Genomic DNA, 19,833 nt, shown 5'->3' with positions numbered 1-19,833 from the left:
TTCAGAGGCTAGCTGTGGTCTCTGTGGAGAGAAGAGGAAGATCAAGGACCTCAGCGGCCCTTTTAAGATCCACATAAGAGTTGAATTTGAGATGTGGGTGGCCTGCATAGGAATATAATTCCCATTCAGGTGAGGTATCAAGGCCCTCGTGTCTCTAAGCACTGGGAAGTCGGTGTCCATAGTGAGAGACTGTATGTCGCTGTTATAGATGCCTGGAATGGGATCCTCAAGTTGGGCGGGTCGCCAAAGATGTAGCAGCCTGCTTCCATGATGTTTTGTGGTTTCCTGGTGATGTAGATAGTGTAGGTGCAGGTAGATCTGGCACAGATGGAGATGAGGCATTAGGGATGGGGAGAAGGGGGATTGCCATGGGGTAGGTACTGCCCTGAGGTGGAAACTGGGAGACAGTGGGAGAAATGAAGTGAAAGCAGCTGGGCTAAAGCCCACTGACGTCACACCAAAAGTGAAACCCATAGAACATATGGGGAGTGAAAGCACTCTAGAGGGAACCATTGCCCTGTGAAATACATCAAACTTGACATCCAAGAATAAGTCAGGGTCCAGGGCAGGCTAAGGCTTGAGTGACAGTGCAGTAGGTTTAATGGATGAGGACCGGAACAGGGTCTGAAGGAACCATGGGTACTGGATTCTATGAAGATAGATGAACAAACTGGAATTAGGGATCCTGAGGCAAGAGAGTGCCTTGGTGATTTACCTCGAAGTCATGACATTCCTTCTTCCTAGGCTTTCTTCTGAATGATTTGAACAATAGCGACGACTCCTGCAACTTCGTTTTGGGTCTGACCTTTTACTGGGCTTGATGATCATCTCACCCATGGACAATGAACAGTTTAGTTTCCCCTTACTTTTATGGCCTTGGGATCTATATTTCTGCATGATTTTCAGGACTTCACATAGGCGTCCAACCCTAGGAAACGGAGAATGATGTCATGTAACTCTGTGATGAACACCCGTCCATCACAGCCTCTGCATGGTTTAAATCCTGAATATTTGGCAGGTGACATCCGAACTGCATCTAGATTTTTTTTTGAGTAAGATGAAATCATTGTGTGGAATTACCTGATGAGAGGTAAGTCCCGGACTATCTATCTATCTATCTATATATATATATCTCTCTCTCTATATATATATATATATATATGCTGCAGATTCACATGCTGTGCACATCCCGCCATCTGGTGTTGGGCTCGGAGTGTTACAAGTTGTTTTTCTTCAAAGAAGTCTTTTTTCGAGTCACGAGACCGAGGGACTCCTCCCATTTCGACTCCATTGCGCATGGGTGTCGACTCCATCTTAGATTGTTTTCCCCGCAGAGGGTGAGGTAGGAGTTGTGTATGCTAGTAATAGTGCCCATGCAATGGAGTGAATACGTATGTACATAATGAAGTTTAAAGTAATATATTTACAAATTTACAAATGTTCAAGATCAACTTCTAAACGGCTACAGGCTCCCGGGGAGGTGGGTGGGCGCATGTGAATCTGCAGCGACTAATGCCACGAACAGATGTATACTGGCTAAGTGACATTTTCCGTTCGATGGCATGTGTAGCTGCAGATACACATGCTGTGCATAGACTAGTAAGCAGTTATCTCCCCAAAAGCGGTGGTTCAGCCTGTAGGAGTTGAAGTTGTTTGAAATAATGTTCATAGTACAGCTTGACCTACTGTGGCTTGTTGTGCCGTTAACACATCTACACAGTAGTGTTTGGTAAATGTATGAGGCGTAGACCATGTTGCTGCCTTACATATTTCGTTCATTGGAATATTTCCTAGAAAGGCCATGGTTGCACCTTTTTTTCTGGTTGAGTGTGCCTTTGGTGTAATAGGCAGCTCTCTCTTTGCTTTAAGATAGCAGGTTTGAATGCACTTAACTATCCATCTAGCAATGCCTTGTTTAGAAATTGGATTCCCTGTATGAGGTTTTTTGAAAGCAATAAATAGTTGTTTTGTTTTTCGAATTAGTTTTGTTCTGTCAATGTAGTACATTAGTGCTCTTTTGGTGTCTAATGTATGCAGTGCTCTTTCAGCTACAGAATCTGGCTGTGGGAAGAACACTGGTAATTCTACCGTTTGATTCAAGTAGAATGGTGAAATCACTTTTGGTAAAAATTTTGGATTTGTCCGTAGAATTACGTTATGCTTGTGTATTTGAATAAATGGTTCTTGTATGGTAAATGCTTGAATTTCACTCACTCTTCTTAGAGATGTGATGGCAATCAAAAATGCAACTTTCCATGTTAAGTATTGTATTTCACAAGAGTGCATGGGCTCAAAAGGTGGACCCATGAGTCGTGTTAAGACAATGTTGAGGTTCCATGAAGGAACTGGTGGTGTTCGTGGTGGTATAATTCTCTTTAGGCCTTCCATAAATGCTTTTATGACTGGTTGCCTAAATAATGAAGTTGAGTGCCTAATTTGCAGGTAGGCTGAAATTGCGGTCAGATGTATCTTTATTGAAGAGAAAGCTAGCTTTGACTTTTGCAATTGTAGTCAGTATCCTACTATATCTTTGGCAGATGCGTATAAGGGTTGAATTTGATTATTATGGCAGTAATAAACAAATATTTTCCACTTATTTGCATAGCAGTGTCTAGTGGTAGGTTTCCTAGCTTGTCTTATGACCTCCATACATTCTTGTGTGAGGTCTAAGTGTCCGAATTCTAGGATTTCAGGAGCCAAATTGCTAGATTCAGCAATGCTGGATTTGGATGTCTGATCTGTTGTTTGTGTTGTGTTAACAGATCTGGTCTGTTTGGTAGTTTGACATGAGGTACTACTGAGAGGTCTAGTAGTGTTGTGTACCAAGGTTGTCTTGCACATGTCGGTGCTATTAGTATGAGTTTGACTTTGTTTTGACTCAATTTGTTTACTAGATATGGAAGGAGAGGGGGAAAAGCGTAAGTAAATATCCCTGACCAGCTCATCCATAACGCATTGCCCTGAGACTGATCTTGTGGGTACCTGGATGCGAAGTTTTGGCATTTTGAGTTTTCCTTTGTTGCAAATAGATCTATTTGTGGTATTCCCCACATTTGGAAGTAAGTGTTTAGTACCTGGGGGTGAATCTCCCATTCGTGGATCTGTTGGTGATCCCGAGAGAGATTGTCTGCTAACTGGTTCTGAATTCCTGGAATAAATTGTGCTATTAGGCGAATGTGGTTGTGAATCGCCCAATGCCATATTTTCTGTGTTAGGAGACACAACTGTGTCGAGTGTGTGTCTCCCTGTTGGTTTAGGTAATACATTGTTGTCATGTTGCCTGTTTTGACAAGAATGTGTTTGTGTCTTATTATGGGTTGAAATGCTTTGAGCGCTAGAAATACCGCTAACAGTTCTAAGTGATTTATATGAAACTGTTTTTGCTGTATGTCCCATTGTCCTTGGATGCTGTGTTGATTGAGGTGTGCTCCCCACCCTATCATGGAAGCATCTGTTGTTATTACGTATTGTGGCACTGGGTCTTGGAAAGGCCGCCCTGGGTTTAAATTTATACTGTTCCACCATTGAAGCGAGATGTATGTTTGGCGGTCTATCAACACCAGATCTAGAAGCTGACCCTGTGCTTGTGACCATTGTGATGCTAGGCACTGTTGTAAGGGCTGCATGTGCAACCTTGCGTTTGGGACAATGGCTATGCATGACAACATCATGCCTAGTAGTTTCATCACAAGTTTGACTTGTATCTTTTGATTTGGATACATGGTCCGTATCACATTGTGAAATTTGTGAACTCTTTGTGGACTTGGAGTGGCAATCCCTTTTGCTGTGTTGATTGTTGCTCCTAAGTATTGCTGTATTTGACACAGCAGAAGGTGTGACTTTGTGTAGTTGATTGAGAAACCTAGTTTGTGGAGGATTTCTATGACATATTTTGTGTGTTGTGAACACCGTCTTAGCGTGTTGGTTTTGATTAACCAATCGTCTAGGTATGGGAACACATGTATTTGCTGCCTTCTGATATGTGCAGCTACTACTGCTAGGCATTTTGTAAAAACTCTTGGTGCAGTTGTTATTCCGAATGGCAACACTTTGAATTGGTAATGTATCCCTTGGAATACAAACCTTAGGTACTTTCTGTGTGAAGGATGTATTGGTATATGGAAATATGCATCCTTTAGGTCTAGTGTGGTCATGTAGTCTTGTTGTTTGAGCAGTGGGATTACGTCTTGTAATGTAACCATGTGAAAGTGATCTGATTTGATGTAGGTATTTAATGTTCTGAGATCTAGTATAGGTCTCAGACTCTTGTCTTTTTTGGGTATCAGAAAGTACAGGGAGTAAACTCCTGTGTTAATTTGTTGTTTTGGTACTAACTCTATTGCTTCTTTTTGTACCAATGCCTGAACTTCTAGTCCTAGAAGATCTATATGTTGTTTTGACATATTGTGTGTTTTCGGTGGGATGTTTGGAGGGAATTTGAGAAATTCTACACAATAACCATGCTGGATAATTGCTAAGACCCAAGTGTCTGTTGTTATTTCCTCCCAATATTTGTAAAACTTGGTTAGTCTCCACCCCACAGGTGTTATGTGTTGGGGATTTGTGACCTTGAAGTCACTGCTTGTTTGGAGGAGTTTTGGGACTTTGGAACTTTCCTCTATTCCTTTGAAATTGTCCACCTCTATATTGTCCTCGAAAACCTCCCCGCTGATACTGGCTCTGGTAAGTGGGCTTTGTTTGTGAGGTTGTGGCTTCTGTGGTTTGCCCTCGAAACCCCCCTCTAAATTGTGTCTTTCGAAATGTGCCTCTGCTCTGTGGGGAGTAAAGTGCGCCCATGGCTTTGGCCGTGTCAGTGTCTTTCTTAAGTTTTTCGATCGCAGTGTCCACCTCCGGCCCAAACAACTGCTGTCCGTTGAATGGCATATTCAGCACAGCTTGCTGTATCTCTGGTTTAAATCCTGATGTACGCAGCCATGCATGTCTCCTTATTGTTACTGCTGTGTTGACAGTTCTAGCAGCTGTGTCTGCAGCATCCATTGCTGACCGTATCTGATTATTGGAGATACCCTGTCCTTCTCCTACTACTTGCTGCGCTCTTTTTTGGAACTCCTTGGGTAAATGTTCAATAAGGTGTTGCATCTCATCCCAATGGGCCCTATCATATCTGGCTAGCAAAGCTTGCGAATTTGCAATGCGCCACTGGTTTGCTGCCTGTGCCGCCACCCTTTTGCCTGCAGCATCGAATTTTTGACTTTCTTTATCTGGAGGTGGTGCATCTCCTGAAGTATGAGAGTTGGCTCTTTTGCGCGCTGCTCCCACTACAACAGAGTCTGGTGTTAGCTGTTGTGTAATGTACACTGGGTCTGTTGGTGGCGGTTTATATTTTTTATCTACTCTTGGAGTAATGGCTCTCCCTTTAACAGGCTCCTCAAACACTTGTTTGGAGTGTTTTAGCATTCCGGGTAGCATAGGAAGACTCTGATATTGGCTGTGTGTGGACGACAGTGTATTAAAAAGAAAGTCGTCTTCAATGGGCTCTGAATGAAGGCTGACATTATGAAATGCCGCAGCTCTTGACACCACCTGTGCGTAACCTGTACTATCCTCTGGTGGCGATGGTTTAGTTGGATAGCATTCTGGACTATTATCTGACACTGATGCGTCATAAAGGTCCCATGCGTCAGGGTCATCTTGACTCATTCCTGTATGAGTTGGGGATTGCATCATTGGTGGAGTGGCTACCGGTGATGGTTGCGGAGAGTGATGTGGGGATGGTGGCGGTGTTACTTGTTTAGCAACCTTTGCGTGTGGCTGTTTGTCTTTGTCTTGAAAGGCAAGCTTGCGTTTCATTTTGACTGGAGGAAGAGTGCTGATCTTCCCTGTATCTTTTTGAATAAAGAGCCGTCTTTGTGTGTGATCTGGTTCTATTGCCTGTAATTCCTGTCCAAATCTATGTGTCTTCATTTGTGTGGACAGTCCTTGTTCCTCAGTGTAGGAACTTGTTTTCGGTTCCGAGGCCGGATATTTTGGTACCGAAACCTTTTCGGCTGCTTTTTTCGGCTCCGACGAAACCTTTTTTACTTTCGGCGTCGTGCTCTCTCGGTGCCGACAGTTTCAGTACCGAATCTTCTCTGAGCCACTATCTCGGGCCAGAGATTGCTGTGTGCCGCGTTTTTGTAATGCATCTCGTTTTCCTTTAAGGAAGCAGCCACAGACATGGTGGTCTGCTGTCTCCAGCAGGCCACCATCCCTGTGAGGGCCGCTATTCGCAAGGGGGTTGCAAATTGCGACCCACCTCATGATTATTCACTAGGTGGGCATTTGCAAAGCGCTTGCGAATCACAGATGGTGTCAGGGACACCATCCTACATTCGGATTTGCGACTCGCAAATTGGAAGTCACTCTGACTCGCAATTTGCGGGTCGCAAATCTGAACCTACCTACATGTGGCCCCAAATTCTTAAAGTCACAAAAGTGCACCCATGGTATATGTCGTACCCCTATAAAATATTTGTGAACTGTATTTTAGCATGGGTAAATACGCATGTGTAGATTTGCTCATGTGAAAATCTATTGAGCATTTGCAAGTTCATTTTCCCTCCGGCCACTTTCTTCCCAACCCTGGAAGAAGTTCTAATTCTGCAATTGTCAGGAGTAAATGTCCAACCTTTCTTATTATGGGAAAATATTAGAGAGAAGCTGGTGAAAATCTTTAAAACATGCAGGTTAGTAGGTTTGCAGACTCAAAGGCATTCTAGCCCTGGAACTATTGCTTACTGCTTCCTCCAGCCCCAGTATGCAGATCTGCAGAAAGGTGGCAAAATAAGGAAACTGCTACAGTAGGGATTGAAACTGCAAGTATTCAAGCCCTACTATGGTAGTAGCCTTGGCATAATAAGAGAGGCTATTATCAGAGCTCTTACATAATGAGATTGCTGCCATAATTTGTCGCCACACTACATGGCACCAAAGGGACAAGTAGATCTTTTTACAGGACAAGTAGATTTGAGAAGCAACCTGTCCCCTGGACAAGTAGATATTTTAATAAATTCCACACCCCTGGTACGGATCAAGCAGGGACATAACAATAAATGGATCCTTAGATCTGAGGTTCCTTCAGGATAGGTAAGGAAGAAGCTTCTCATGAAGACAAATTGGGCCTTTGCCAGACCAAGATTTGTGAATGAGAGCGAGAAGCGTAAACAGGCGGCATATTTATTTTCAAAGGATGCCAGTGAATGCGTTTCAGTGTAGGCTCTTAAGGAGAACCAGAAGGGGGCTTGCAGACCGGACATGTGGCGCTATTGTGAACTACTTGCAGTTTAGAGAGAAGCAGCTCATGAGCAGCTACCAAGAGGGCACTCCCATAATCAAGGCCACTCACAATGAGCGCTTGAATAGGTCTCCTCAAGCTCAGCGGGAGCCACTGGAACACTTTTTTGCGCATGCGCATAATAAATACCAAGGCAGGCGCCACATGTAGACATAATCTGTTTTCTCACAGAGAGATTCTCGTCAACCAGAATGCTGAGTATCTTTTACTGCCTTCTTGTCGCGAGGAGCAAAGCCTAACTCAGAATGCCACCACTCATCTGACAAGCGGGCCTGGGCCTTTCCAAACAGCAGAATCTCGCTGTTATCACCATTAACCTGTAAACAATTTGAAATCATTCATGAGGCGACTTTCCTCATACATTAAGCACCTCTCCTTTTGGCATTTTCTGCATTATGTCCCAAAGAAATGATCAATTGAGTGTCATCCACATATGAGATGACTTCACAGCCATAAGATTTGACTATTTGGGCAAGGGGTGCCACATAGATGTTGAAAAAGATGGGGATCAAGGGGGAGCTTTGAGGGACCCCTTTGTTTAGTGTCATGGTACAGCGTAGAGTCGAACAGGAAATGGTCATATAGGTAAAAAGTGTTGTGTGTTCACAAGGGCCTACAAGATCTTACCTAGGTATGGAAGGACAGTGGTAGTCCTATACTTGTCCTGTACCAATAAATCGAGACCTCAAACACTTTCTAAAATTGCATATTAAAGACATTTATCAAAAGCCAGATTTTAATTAACTTGACGTATGTCTAGCCTGCAGCACTGCATAAACCTCTTGGCACAAAAAGAGACTATTACTTACACTGGGATTTGATATTCATTCACTGGTGAAGCAGGCGACAGCCATAGGATACCAAACTGATCTGGTTTTACTTCTGGGTGCAGTCTTCAAGGAGCCTCAGCTGGCACTTTGGAATTTTCTTTTACCCTCTGTGTTTGAGGACCTGTTGAGTTTGTTTCTGGGGGACAAATATTTTGGAAGCCTTTGTAGGTAGAGGGTGGTTCTAAAGGACAGGGGCTAGCTTGGAGGGTTTTTGGTTTCTCGTTATGACTGAGACCAGACATTTGATGTTATTTTTCTTTAGAATACAGCTCAGTATAAATCTCAGAGGTATGCTCTAAAAGCACATGGATTGCTGATGAACATAACGAACGCTGTCACGCCTTCTGAACTGTATACTGTGAGAACTATGGACCCGTCACATAATGCAACCTTGAAATCTTAAGTAGGCACTCTAACAAAGAAATACCCCTACACTGTCTTTCACAAACAGAGAAGTTAGTTTCTTTATGTAAAAGAGAACCACTCATTCCTTGGTGGGCACAAATATGCAACTCAACGATTCACCAGGGCGCACTCCAATCCGAAGTGGGACAGAGTCACAGGCTGCAAGACCAGTTGTGGCAGCGTCAGTCCTCTATAGGTTCAACTACACTTTCCACTTGGGCATTAAGCATCTTCAGAGTAAGATTTTGATTTATTTCAAATAGGCTGCTATAATAATGGTTTGGAACATTCCAGGATAGAGAATTAGATTATTAAGCTTGAGTGCTTCTACAAGATTTTTGAGTTAGCAATGGGCCTTGCAGAAATAATGGCAAAGTTGAATGGAAAAAAATGTATACAGGATAATTTGTCAAAATAACTTCCAAGATATATTTTCAGACAACAATCGACAATACCAATTTACAGCTTCCTTCAAAGATCTTCAAAGCTATAGCTTTAATATCACCCTAGTGACAGTCTTTGTCATACAAAGTAGGCAGTGGGAGGCTGACTACACTTGCAGCATGGCATTTCGAGCTTTCCATTTAAAGGGGACAGTATTAAGGCATCAAAATGATTTTAGATGCAGCTCTTTATGGCAAGAGCCACAGGTTACAGGTCAAGCAAAACCTTTCATATAGTAGCTAATGCCCATTTGGTCATATGTTTCCTACAGTATTAACATGTGAGAAACTGGCGCACAGTGCCATAACAAATCTAAAGCTACAGAAGAAGTGTTAGACCCGACATCCTTAGGGTGGTCACCCCTAACTTTTTGCCTGCCTCCCTCCACTTTTTGGACACTGTTTTTGCTGGTTTTAGGACTTTGTGCACTTTACCACTGGTTAGCAGTGGTAAAGTGCACAAAGTCCTAAAGTGCATATGCGCTCTCCCTTAAAACACGATGACATTGGATCATACCCAATTGGCTTATTTAATTTACTTAGAAGTCCCTAGTAAAGTGCACTATGTGCCCAGGGCCTGTATATTGAATGCTACTAGTGGGCCTGCAGCACTGCTTGTGCCACCCACTTAAGTAGCCCTTTAACCATGTCTCAGGCCTGCCATTGCAAGGCCTGTGGGTGCAGTTTTACTGCTAATTCGACTTGGCGTTTAAAAGAACTTGCCAAGCCTAAAACTCCCCTTTTTCTACACATAAGTCACACCTAAGATAGGCCCTAGGTAACCCATAGGACATGGTGCTGTGTAGACAAAAGGCAGGACATGTACCTGTGTAGTTTACATGTCCTGGTAGTGTAAAACTACTAAATTTGTTTTGCACTGCTGTGAGACCTGCTCCTTTCATAGGCTAACATTAGGGCTACCCTCATATACTGTTTGAGTGGTAGCTTCGGATATGAAAGGAGTAACCAGGTCATATTTAGTATGGCCAGAATGGTAATGCAAAATCCTGCTGACTGTTGAAGTTGGATTTAATATTACTATTTTAGGAATGCCACTTTTAGAAACTGAGCATTTCTCTACACTTAAATCCTTCTGTGCCTCACAATCCACGTCTGGCTAGGTTCAGTTGACAGCTCCCTTGTGCATTCACTCAGATAACCCAAACCACAGGATGCTCAGCCACACTTGCATACATCTGTATATTGACTGGGTCTTCCTGGGCTGGGAGGATGGAGGGCCTGACACTTACATGTCAAAGGACAGTAGCATGCCCTCACACAACGGACTGCCACACTCCCTACTGGGACCCTGGCAGACAGGATGGCACTGAAAGGGGGCCTTGTGCACTTCTAAGCCACTCTTTGAAGTCTCCCCCACTTCAAAGGCACATTTGGGCATTTAAACAGGGCATCTGCCCCACCAACTCAGACACTTCCTGGAGAAGAAACCCTGAACCAGAAACTGCAACCTGCCAAGGAGAACTGCCTGGCTGCCCAAAGGACTCACCTGACTGCTTTCTGAGAAGGGCTGCTGCCTTGCTGTTCTCTGGCTGGGGTGAGAAGTGCTTTCCAAGGGCTTTGATAGAGCTTGCCTCCTGTTCCCTGAAGTCTCAGGACCAAAAAGACTTCATTCCTGTAAGAAGAACTCCCTGTGCAGTGGAAATTGACACACAGTATGCAGAAAACGACGCACAGCCTGCATTGCGGTAAGAAAATTACTGCACGCCAAACCGGAACGACGCAGCCCGACTTCACAAGGAGAAGATCGACGCAGCGCCAGCGTGGCGACCTGAAATTCGACACACAGCCCACTGGATCGATACAAAGCCGAGTCGGTACGACACAGCCCGACTTCCTGAGAGGAATCGACGCAGCGCCTGCCGTGCAGTAGAAATTTCCACGCAATGCCCACTGGATCGACGCAGCCCATGACTTCGTCCTGCAAGCGCAGGTTTTCAACGCATCATCCCCTGGGGCATCTGAAAACCCCGCAACCCGAAAGGGATCCAAGTCCGCGCGCCGAAAATCGAAGCAAAGCCTTCCCTACGTAAAAAATAAACAACGAGAAATTGACGCACACCTCCCTGTTTTCCACGCATGTCCTCCTCTGCGGTTCCTTGTGGAGATTTTGAACACAAACCAGGTACTTTGTGCTTGCAAGAGACATTTGTTGCTTTTACAAGACTAAAGACACTTTATATCATTTTTTTACAGTGATATTTCAAAATATGCTTATTGCATCCTAATCGTTTTGACCTGCATCTTACCAGATAAATATATATTTTTCCAAACACTGTGTGGTGTATTTTTGTGGTGTTCTACTGTGTTATTGCATGATTTATTGCACAAATACTATGCACATTGCCTTCTAAGTTAAGACTGACTGCTCAGTGCCAAGCTACCAGAGGGTGGGCACAGGATAATTTGGATTGTGTGTGACTTACCCTGACTAGAGTGAGGGTCCTTGCTTGGACAGGGGGGGATAACCTGACTGCAAACCAAAGACCCCATTTCTAGCAAGAAGGAAGCCAACGATGTATGCGCTATCCTGCAGACAACTGTGCATTTTTAGTGTCCTATTTGCACTTGGCTAATGAGCTCCCTGCATGCCTCGCCACTCGATTTTCCAACACCAGTGGATCCACAAGACCCACAAATTTGCTATGCTCGGACCATGTTCAGAAAAGCTTACATCGCTATGACTAGACAAAATATCGCACAAACAGTAGACAAGATACTGCCAAAGTGGAATATCTTGCTCTTCCTCTTACCTTGTTCTACTCTCCAGCCAGGCTCTTAAATTCTCATGTTGTCCGATTAAAAAGTATGGAACTAAAGAAGCAAGATTTAAGGCAGCAATAGCAATCCAGTTTTAGAGGACTTTGAGAAGAGTTCCTCACAATGCCAAATAAACCTGCCCCACTTCCAAAGTAGCAGCATTTACTTCCTGTCAGAGTATGCGCTAAGAGAGGCAGCTGGGTATGAAGGATTCTAAAGTACTAACAACGAAGGCCTTTAAACCTCATTTGAGCAACCCCCAGTGCTAGATGTGAAAAACACCAGAGCATTTTGCCCTATCAAGATACACGGTAAAGATTTTCCTACATCACCTACATCTAATTTGTGGCACTTTTTCTGCTCTGGAGGCACACAGCTTCAAGAGGACCTAGTGATGAATGTATGATGGAACTACGAATGCTAGAACCACGCAAGCCTGAACAACGCGGTTGGAACAACAACCACGTTGTTACCACGAGTGCCTTTAACACGCATGCCTTTATGATTTTTCATTGTAAAAGCATGCATAGTAAAGGCATGTGTGGGAATGACGTGTGGTTCTGGCATGAGACCACCCCACCTACCCTAAGGCCCAGAAGTACCCCACCACTAATACTAAAACTACCCCCACCCCACCACCCCTAAAACAAAACTCCCACAGATACCTCCCACCCACCCTGAGCCCTAAACCCTTCCCCGACCTCCCCCACCGCCCTCAAAACAACTGACCCCGACCCTAAAAACAAAACTACCACGATCCCCACACTGCCAAGAACCAGAACTACCCCGATCCCCCACCCTCCACCTTTAAAAACCAAACTAACCCCATCCCCCACCCCCAAAAACCAAACTAACCTGATCCCCCACCTCCAAAAACCAAACTACGCAGAACCTTTACCCCCCCCAAAAAAAAAAAAAACGATCCCCCACCCCAAAAAACAAACTTACACCGATCCCCCAACGCCAAAACCAAACTTACCCTGATCCCTCAACCCAAAACCAAAAGTACCCCGATCCCTCACCGCCAAAACCAAAAATACCCCGACCCCGCCACACCCCAAAACCGAACTACCCTGATTCCCCCACTCCCCACCCCCAAAACACAAATCACCCCAATCACCCACAACATCAAATTACCGCGCCCCATCCCCCAAAATAAAAGTGCCCTGACCTCCCCGCCCCTAAAAACAGAACTGCCCCAATCTCCCACCCCTAAAAACCAGAGCTACCCAGACCCGCCCCTAAAACCAGAACTACCCCGATCCTCCACCCCACCCCTAAAATACCAAACTACCCCACCCCAAGCCCTTAATCCACCCCACACCTAATAACTACTCCCCAACCATGCCCCAGCCCAACTTAACTGACCGTTAACGGCCCTTTTTTTCTGCCTTAACCACATATGTGCGTTGTTCAGCACATGTGTGTTTAAGGCAGAGAGAAAGGGAGTTGTTGCTAATGCAAGCGAGGTTCCGCTTGCGTTAACAACGTAATCGTTGTTCCAGACATTTCCCCATAGTGATACATCTGCGTGATATAGAAAAATGAGGGTGTTGAGATGTAGTTTTATTGCTAAACTGCTATTCTTGGCACCCAAATATGACATTTAAGCCCTTCTTCGTCACTTGACCAACAGTTGAGTCATTGTAGACAAACCACTGTCTTCATTGGCCTTATTGTTCCATGAGCTATACTTTTATTGTACTATCAATTGATTGTCCCATTTATCAACAACCACCTTCACAATCTTTCTATGAAAACATTCCACCACCAATGACCTAATAGACCACCATGTGCAGCATTTCTGAAACAAAAACTATATTCACAAATAAAAATAAAATATTTTATGGAAGAGTAAGGTACACATCCAGAATACACTGTTCCACCTGGTTAAGACCATATCAACTTCAAATGTCTTTCGGGTTCCTGTTTACACGTCAGTGGAAGGCATGGATTCAGAAGGATACGTAGTCTGCTAGTTCAACACTGATGAAAACCACTACGGGCGTGGTTTTTTGACACATGGAAAAAGAAAAAAATGCATCAAAAGTAAAAATGGTTTTGACTTTCATTCAATACTGTAAATAGCAACGCAGCATGTATACTGTTGATTCCCATCACAGCTAGTATTTATGAATGAGTCCGTATATTTCTGAGCGTTCGCATGATGAACATCTGTGACACAGTGTTAAGGACTTTAAACTTAATCGTCTAAGGCTATCACAAAAATAACTAACAAATGTGCAAAGACAATATTGCTACAAGTATAGTTTTCTCTAAGATTATCCTCTTTGAATTAACCCCTTCTGTGCAGAGGATGTAACCATTACGTCCCACCCCCTCCTCCCCCAAGGCAGGGCTCTTCTTACTCCTCTGCTGGCGCTCCTGCTGGTGGACTTTGAAAAAGCATTTGATACGGTAGACTGGTCATACCTATGTGGTGTCCTTGCGAGGATGGGGCTTGTGCCACGGTTCTGTGCGTTAGTGGATCTCCTTTACTCTACCCCGTCGGCCCGGGTGCAGGTCAATGGTGCGGTCTCGGATCGGTTTCCTATCCGCAGGGGGACCCGTCAGGATTGTCCCCTCTCCCCGCTTCTCTTCGGCTTGGCGATGGAGCTCCTGGCGAAACTCATTTGGGAGGATCCCCTGGTCGAGGGATAGTCGTGGCCTACCGGGAGGGAGGACCGTATAGCGGTGTATGCGGACGACGTCCTTTTGTACATGGCTAACACGGCCGGTAGTGGCCACAGGGTGATGCAGCTTCTGGGGCTGTTTGCGGAAGCATCAGGCCTTGTGGTTAATCCTAGCAAATCTTTATTGATCCCGCTCAACAACTCGAGGGATTGCTACGACTGGCAGCACAGCATTCTTATCAAACTAAACAGCTTCCGGTACTTGAGGATCTACATAGCCTTGTTGCCGGGGCTGGCATGGGCCCTAAATGTCAAGCCTCTGGTCAGGCAGGGCAGAGAGGACCTCCAGAGATGGAGATCCCTTCCGCTCAATATCCTTGGGCGGATTGCTCTTTATAAGATGATGGTCCTCCCCCGGTTTCTTTACCTACTTCAAAACTTCCCTTATCAAGTACCCAGACGGTGGTTCGCTGACATGGACGCAGCGGCACGATAGTTTTTGTGGCACGGGTCCCGTCCGCGTGTGGCGCTTCGGGTCTGTCAGCGGGATGTCTACGAGGGCGGAATGGGGATGTCCAGTCTTCACCTTTATCACTTAGCAATGCACCTGCTGGTAATCAACGACTGGTTGGGGGGTGGATGGTCGGACCCGCCTATCAATTTGAGCTCCTGTCCATTGGTTTCCCTGGCTTGTTTGGGAGGCTCTATGGGGCCCCTGTGTCCCGTGGGATTCCTGAGGTGACAAGGGTGGTGCTTATAGGGTAGGGGGCGGCGCAGCACGCGTCGGTTTGGTGGCGTCGGCTTACCCAACATACCCCATTGTGGCAGAGTGCATGGCTGAGGGAGGTCTCGGCGCTCTGGGGATTCCATAGGTGGGATTTTATTGGTACTCGGAGACATCTGGGTGGGCACGCACATGCGGTCCTTCCAGGAACTTCAACAGCAATTCTCGCTCAGTCAGACCCAGTTCCATAAATACTTATAGCTCCGTCACGCCCTTCAGGTGGGATCGGTACTCCCAGAATTTAGTCCTGTGGAAACCAAGACACTTTTGGGACACCTTGGCAAAGGGGGGGGGGGGGTGTCGCGTATATACCGCATGTTGACTACAAATATATCGCAGCCACTTGATACGCTTCGTGCCAGATGGGAACACTGGGTGGGCCCGATGACGGAGGAGGACTGGAGAGACGCCCTGATGGCTTCGACATTGTTGACTATGTCCTCAAGATTGAAACTGGTGCAGACTTATTTTCTTCATGCAGCATATCTCTCCCCTGGAAGGCTGCATGCGGCCAGCCTTAGGCGGCAGGCGGAGTGCCCACGGTGTGCGAACCCGTCCGCAGACTTTTTCCATATGGTGGGGACAAGCCCCGAGATCGTTGTCTACTGGCGCACTGTGTTAGCGAAGGTGTCCAGGGTGTTGCAGGAGGAGATGGAGCCTGCCCCCATCCCTGTCCTGCTGGGAATTCTTGAGGGAGTGGGCTCCAGCAGGGCAGAACACACTTTTGTAGGGATGGCATGTTTGGTGGACAAGAGGGACATTGCATCAGGCTGGAGAGCGGAGTCAGCCCCTACGCTGGAGAGGTGGCGCTGAGGACTAGACTGGTGCGCCTCTCAAGAAAAACTGGTCAACGAAGCGCGGGGCTGTCTGGCGAAACATGAGCGGGTCTGGGGGAGATGGACGGGATCCTGGGAGGAAGACCAGGGATGTGGACACTAGGTTTGAGCGGGAGGTAGCAAACCCAAGACTGTGTATAGAATATATGGGGATTGTAAGTCCAGTGCAAACGATTTATCTGTGCAGTGCTCATCCAGGAGAAGTGTATTGTGGCCAGTGGTGTTCTGCCGTGTTGGCTTTTTGTTCAGTAATAAAATCAATAAAGCTGTTTCATAAAAATTTTAAAAAATCAGTTAGTTTAATTAACCCTTCTTGCATGGGAACTTTTGGAAAGAACCTCATCTAGGGATATCAGAGTCAGGAAAGATGGACTTTGAAATTTCCTTAGACAAAGAGCTATTCTATAACTGAAAACTATAAGCAATAATGACCAAGTTCCAAGGTGATATGTAACTCAGGAGGAAACTCCAAATCTCTCCAAGAGGAAGAGCAACCATATTCAATATGATCTCCCACTTCAAATTTATATATGTCCAACTGAATGTCTTCTATGTAACGTGTGGTGACATCTTAAAAAAGCTAGAAGGTGAACTACGATCCTGCTAAGGGATGGAGGCTCCCCATCCCCGAACTGTATTTACCTCTCTATGCAGAATAGTATACACTGCAAAGATAGAGCTAATAAACGTTCAAAAATAGTACTGGGCACCCCAGCTGCTGAAAGAATGGATTGTTGCACACACTGGTAGGGATTTTATTCATTACGTTGAACAGAATCGCTATGGGACACAAAACATATAGGGCCTGATTACAACTTTGGAGGACGGTGTTAATCCGTCCCAAATGTGATGGATATACCACCTACCGTATTACTAGTGCCATTATATCCTATGGAACTCGTAATACGGTAGGTGGTATATCCGTCACATTTGGGACAGATTAACACCGTCCTCCAAAGTTGTAATCAGGCCCATAATCTCTACATTTATAGAGGGAAATGTGAACCTGCACTCTCCGCAACCACATAAGCAGTCATCAAAGTGTGGAAAGAGGCCTTAGCATGACCTGGATAAAAAGAAGAAAATTAGAAGAGAAACACACTATGGTTGCACAGTGAGGTGTTGTCATTGAGAGGCTTCAAAAAATGGGAACTCTATGGCACTTCCAAACTGGGAGACTTAGTTGGGCACAAGATGGCCTTAAAACATTTGCCCACATGCAAGAAAACTATGAACCACCTTAAACTGAACTTTACAGATACCTGCCACTTTGTCACTGTCTGACAAAGTATTTCCTGGATTATTGTAGAAGCCCAAAGCTTCCCACCTCGAATACAGATCCCTATTCGATGATCTGACTAAAGAAGCAGTGTCTGCCATACAAAAAAATTATAATAAATAATACCAGAGACTGCCTGACAGGTCTCAGACAGAGATGCAAAGATTGGGAGCAGATGGAGGTTAAAACTGTGAAGCAATTTTATTGTAAGGAAGAGAGATGGCAATCCAAGCAACGCTCTACCGCATTGAGGTAAAAATACTCTATAGGGCATATTACAATAGGACTATATTATTCAAGACTGGGCTGGTGGAGGGCGATACATGCCTGAGATATGGGACAGAAGAGGGAATTTTCTACACATGATTTGGGGATCCAATGTAATGCAAACATTCTGGAGCAAAGTGAAAAATATGTTATCATTGATGCTGGGAAAGGAGGTGCCAACTAACACCACAATTTGTTATCTCGGGCATACTGAATGACAGACATGTTAAAAATGAAGCTAACATTATGCTTGTTAGGGCTGATGACTGAGAACAGGAATATTGCCAGCAAATAGGAAAATGGTAACAGCCCTCCCAGTATTGACCATGGTGATAAGGCATGGACCAGTGTATGGGGGCATAAAGGATAACTTATGAGAGTAGAGAAAGCCAACAATTTGGACTAGCTATAGATGGGTGAAAGGTGCAACAGGGGAAATATTCCATGTGAGGGAGAATAGAGGACAGGAATACATTAAGGCAATGAATCGCACTAAACAGACTCTGGGCCTTGTTTACCACCTACCGGTGGTAAAAAGCATGAATGGACATTATGTGTGAGAACAAGGTATGACAATATGATGTTTCTGTTTACGAACTGTTTCATATGTGCAAAATCAATAAAGAGTTATTTGAAAAGAACAGATATGGTCACAGGTTTTAATCTGAACAGGTCGACTACGCCTTTCACCTTTCTGAATCTCAGTGGTTTCACTGGCAAGAAGCAACTTAGGAAATAAACAAGCACTTGAAAAAGACAGTCTGGTTTTATGGTAGAATTCCCCAGACACTCAAGAACCATCAATTTATTCCCAAAATGCTGAAAATAAATTAGGTTGAACAACTAGCATTCAAAAACCTGTAGGGATTCTACAGAACTGGATGGACGTGCTTGAGACACTACCACCGACCTCAGCTTTACATAAGCAATACCTGTTTTTTTATGACGTATTCATCTCCGCCTTCAGCTTTCAGTTTTTCAACTTTTTCTTCTTGTTGTTTTGCTTCCTTTTCATACATTGCCTTCTCTTTCACCAATCTGCCAATAATAAAAAAATAAAACATTGGAAATGGGCTTAATATATTTTCCACATTCAGAAAATATGTCTACGTATTCAGCCTTATCTTTATATGTTCATTTTTTATTTTCGTTAGGAATTTTCTCTGGTGCTAAATTTTTGAAACCTTAAAGTGACTACTTACTTTGAAAGTAAAAAGCGAATTAAGACTTTACCCAACGTTTTGTGCTTTTGTTTCTGGCTCACACTACTAGAAAGCATCTTCAAAGAGCAAAATAATACAAGGATGGTCTTTTTAAAGTGGCGTTGGATTTTTCTTAGGTGGAATTTGGAGACATTACTGATGAACATCTGGAGAGACCCCCCCCCCCCCAACCCACTGTCAGGTGAGGCACCTGTGATTGAAATAAACTGAAATACATTGTAACAGGGTTTGTATGTTTACTCCAAATATCGCCATTGAGACACATTAATTCCTTTCATATGACCACATCAGAAGCCCCTTTTCGGCGTATCTAGTAAATGGAGCCAGGTGCACAAAATTATTGGCACCATTTCAAATATAAATTGGGAAGAATTGCAGGTAAGCGAGAAGTGAAGAGGCCTTTCCGTTTGTGAAGTATATATATATCTTATCCATGTTAAGATTAGACAATGCGATTAATTTAATTGCCAAGAGTCTGCTCCTGTCTCCCGTGCTCTTGGCCTTCCCTCCTCCGTTGCTATTCCGATAGTGGCATCAAAATTAATACAATACGACAATTGTCATAATTTCCTCATCACATCCTCTTGCCTAAACACATTGTCAATATTTGTACACAGCATCACCGACATATTATAACAGATATCTAACTGGTGCAACTGTGATATGAAAATAGCTGATCTAGACTCAGGACACTGCTGTAACTCGTGATGATTCCCTTTGAGGTATGCTGCACAAGAGGAACAAGTGGTTAAATAGTACATTTTGATGGCTCGTTAGACTGTCTCAAATGAGGTACTAGCTGTACATTTTCCAATAATTAATGTGTTGCAACAACATAATTCAAGTCTACACTCAAACAAATCTCATCTTAAGAGTCCTACCACATAGTGCACCTGGCCAGACTAGAGGCTGCGTACCCTGGCAGACTGGCATCCCCGTGCGCCGCCTCAGCTTCTGATATCTGGGTATATGGGTATATGGGTAGCATTCCACCCTGAACTCATCTGGTCTCAACCTCGGACCCTTGATGCAAAAACACAAAGAGGACCTGAATAAACGGC

The 19,833-nt window shown here is 44.5% G+C and overlaps 1 protein-coding gene across 1 annotated transcript in view; it reads right to left on the bottom strand.

The window, feature by feature from the left end:
* The window catches only part of TBCA (tubulin folding cofactor A), a 381,863-nt gene that overhangs the window by 164,504 nt on the left and 197,526 nt on the right, over window positions 1-19,833 (bottom strand). Inside the window, exon 2 of the mRNA XM_069223407.1 lies at window positions 18,482-18,587. Within this exon, the coding sequence (XP_069079508.1) occupies window positions 18,482-18,587 (106 nt within the window). The remainder of the gene's footprint in view (window positions 1-18,481; window positions 18,588-19,833) is intronic.

The sequence above is a fragment of the Pleurodeles waltl genome, chromosome 1_1 (genome assembly GCF_031143425.1).
Source record: "Pleurodeles waltl isolate 20211129_DDA chromosome 1_1, aPleWal1.hap1.20221129, whole genome shotgun sequence".
Classification (NCBI taxonomy): domain Eukaryota; kingdom Metazoa; phylum Chordata; class Amphibia; order Caudata; family Salamandridae; genus Pleurodeles; species Pleurodeles waltl.
The sequence above is the reverse complement of the archived record's forward strand: the minus strand, read 5'-3'. Positions and strand labels throughout refer to the sequence as shown.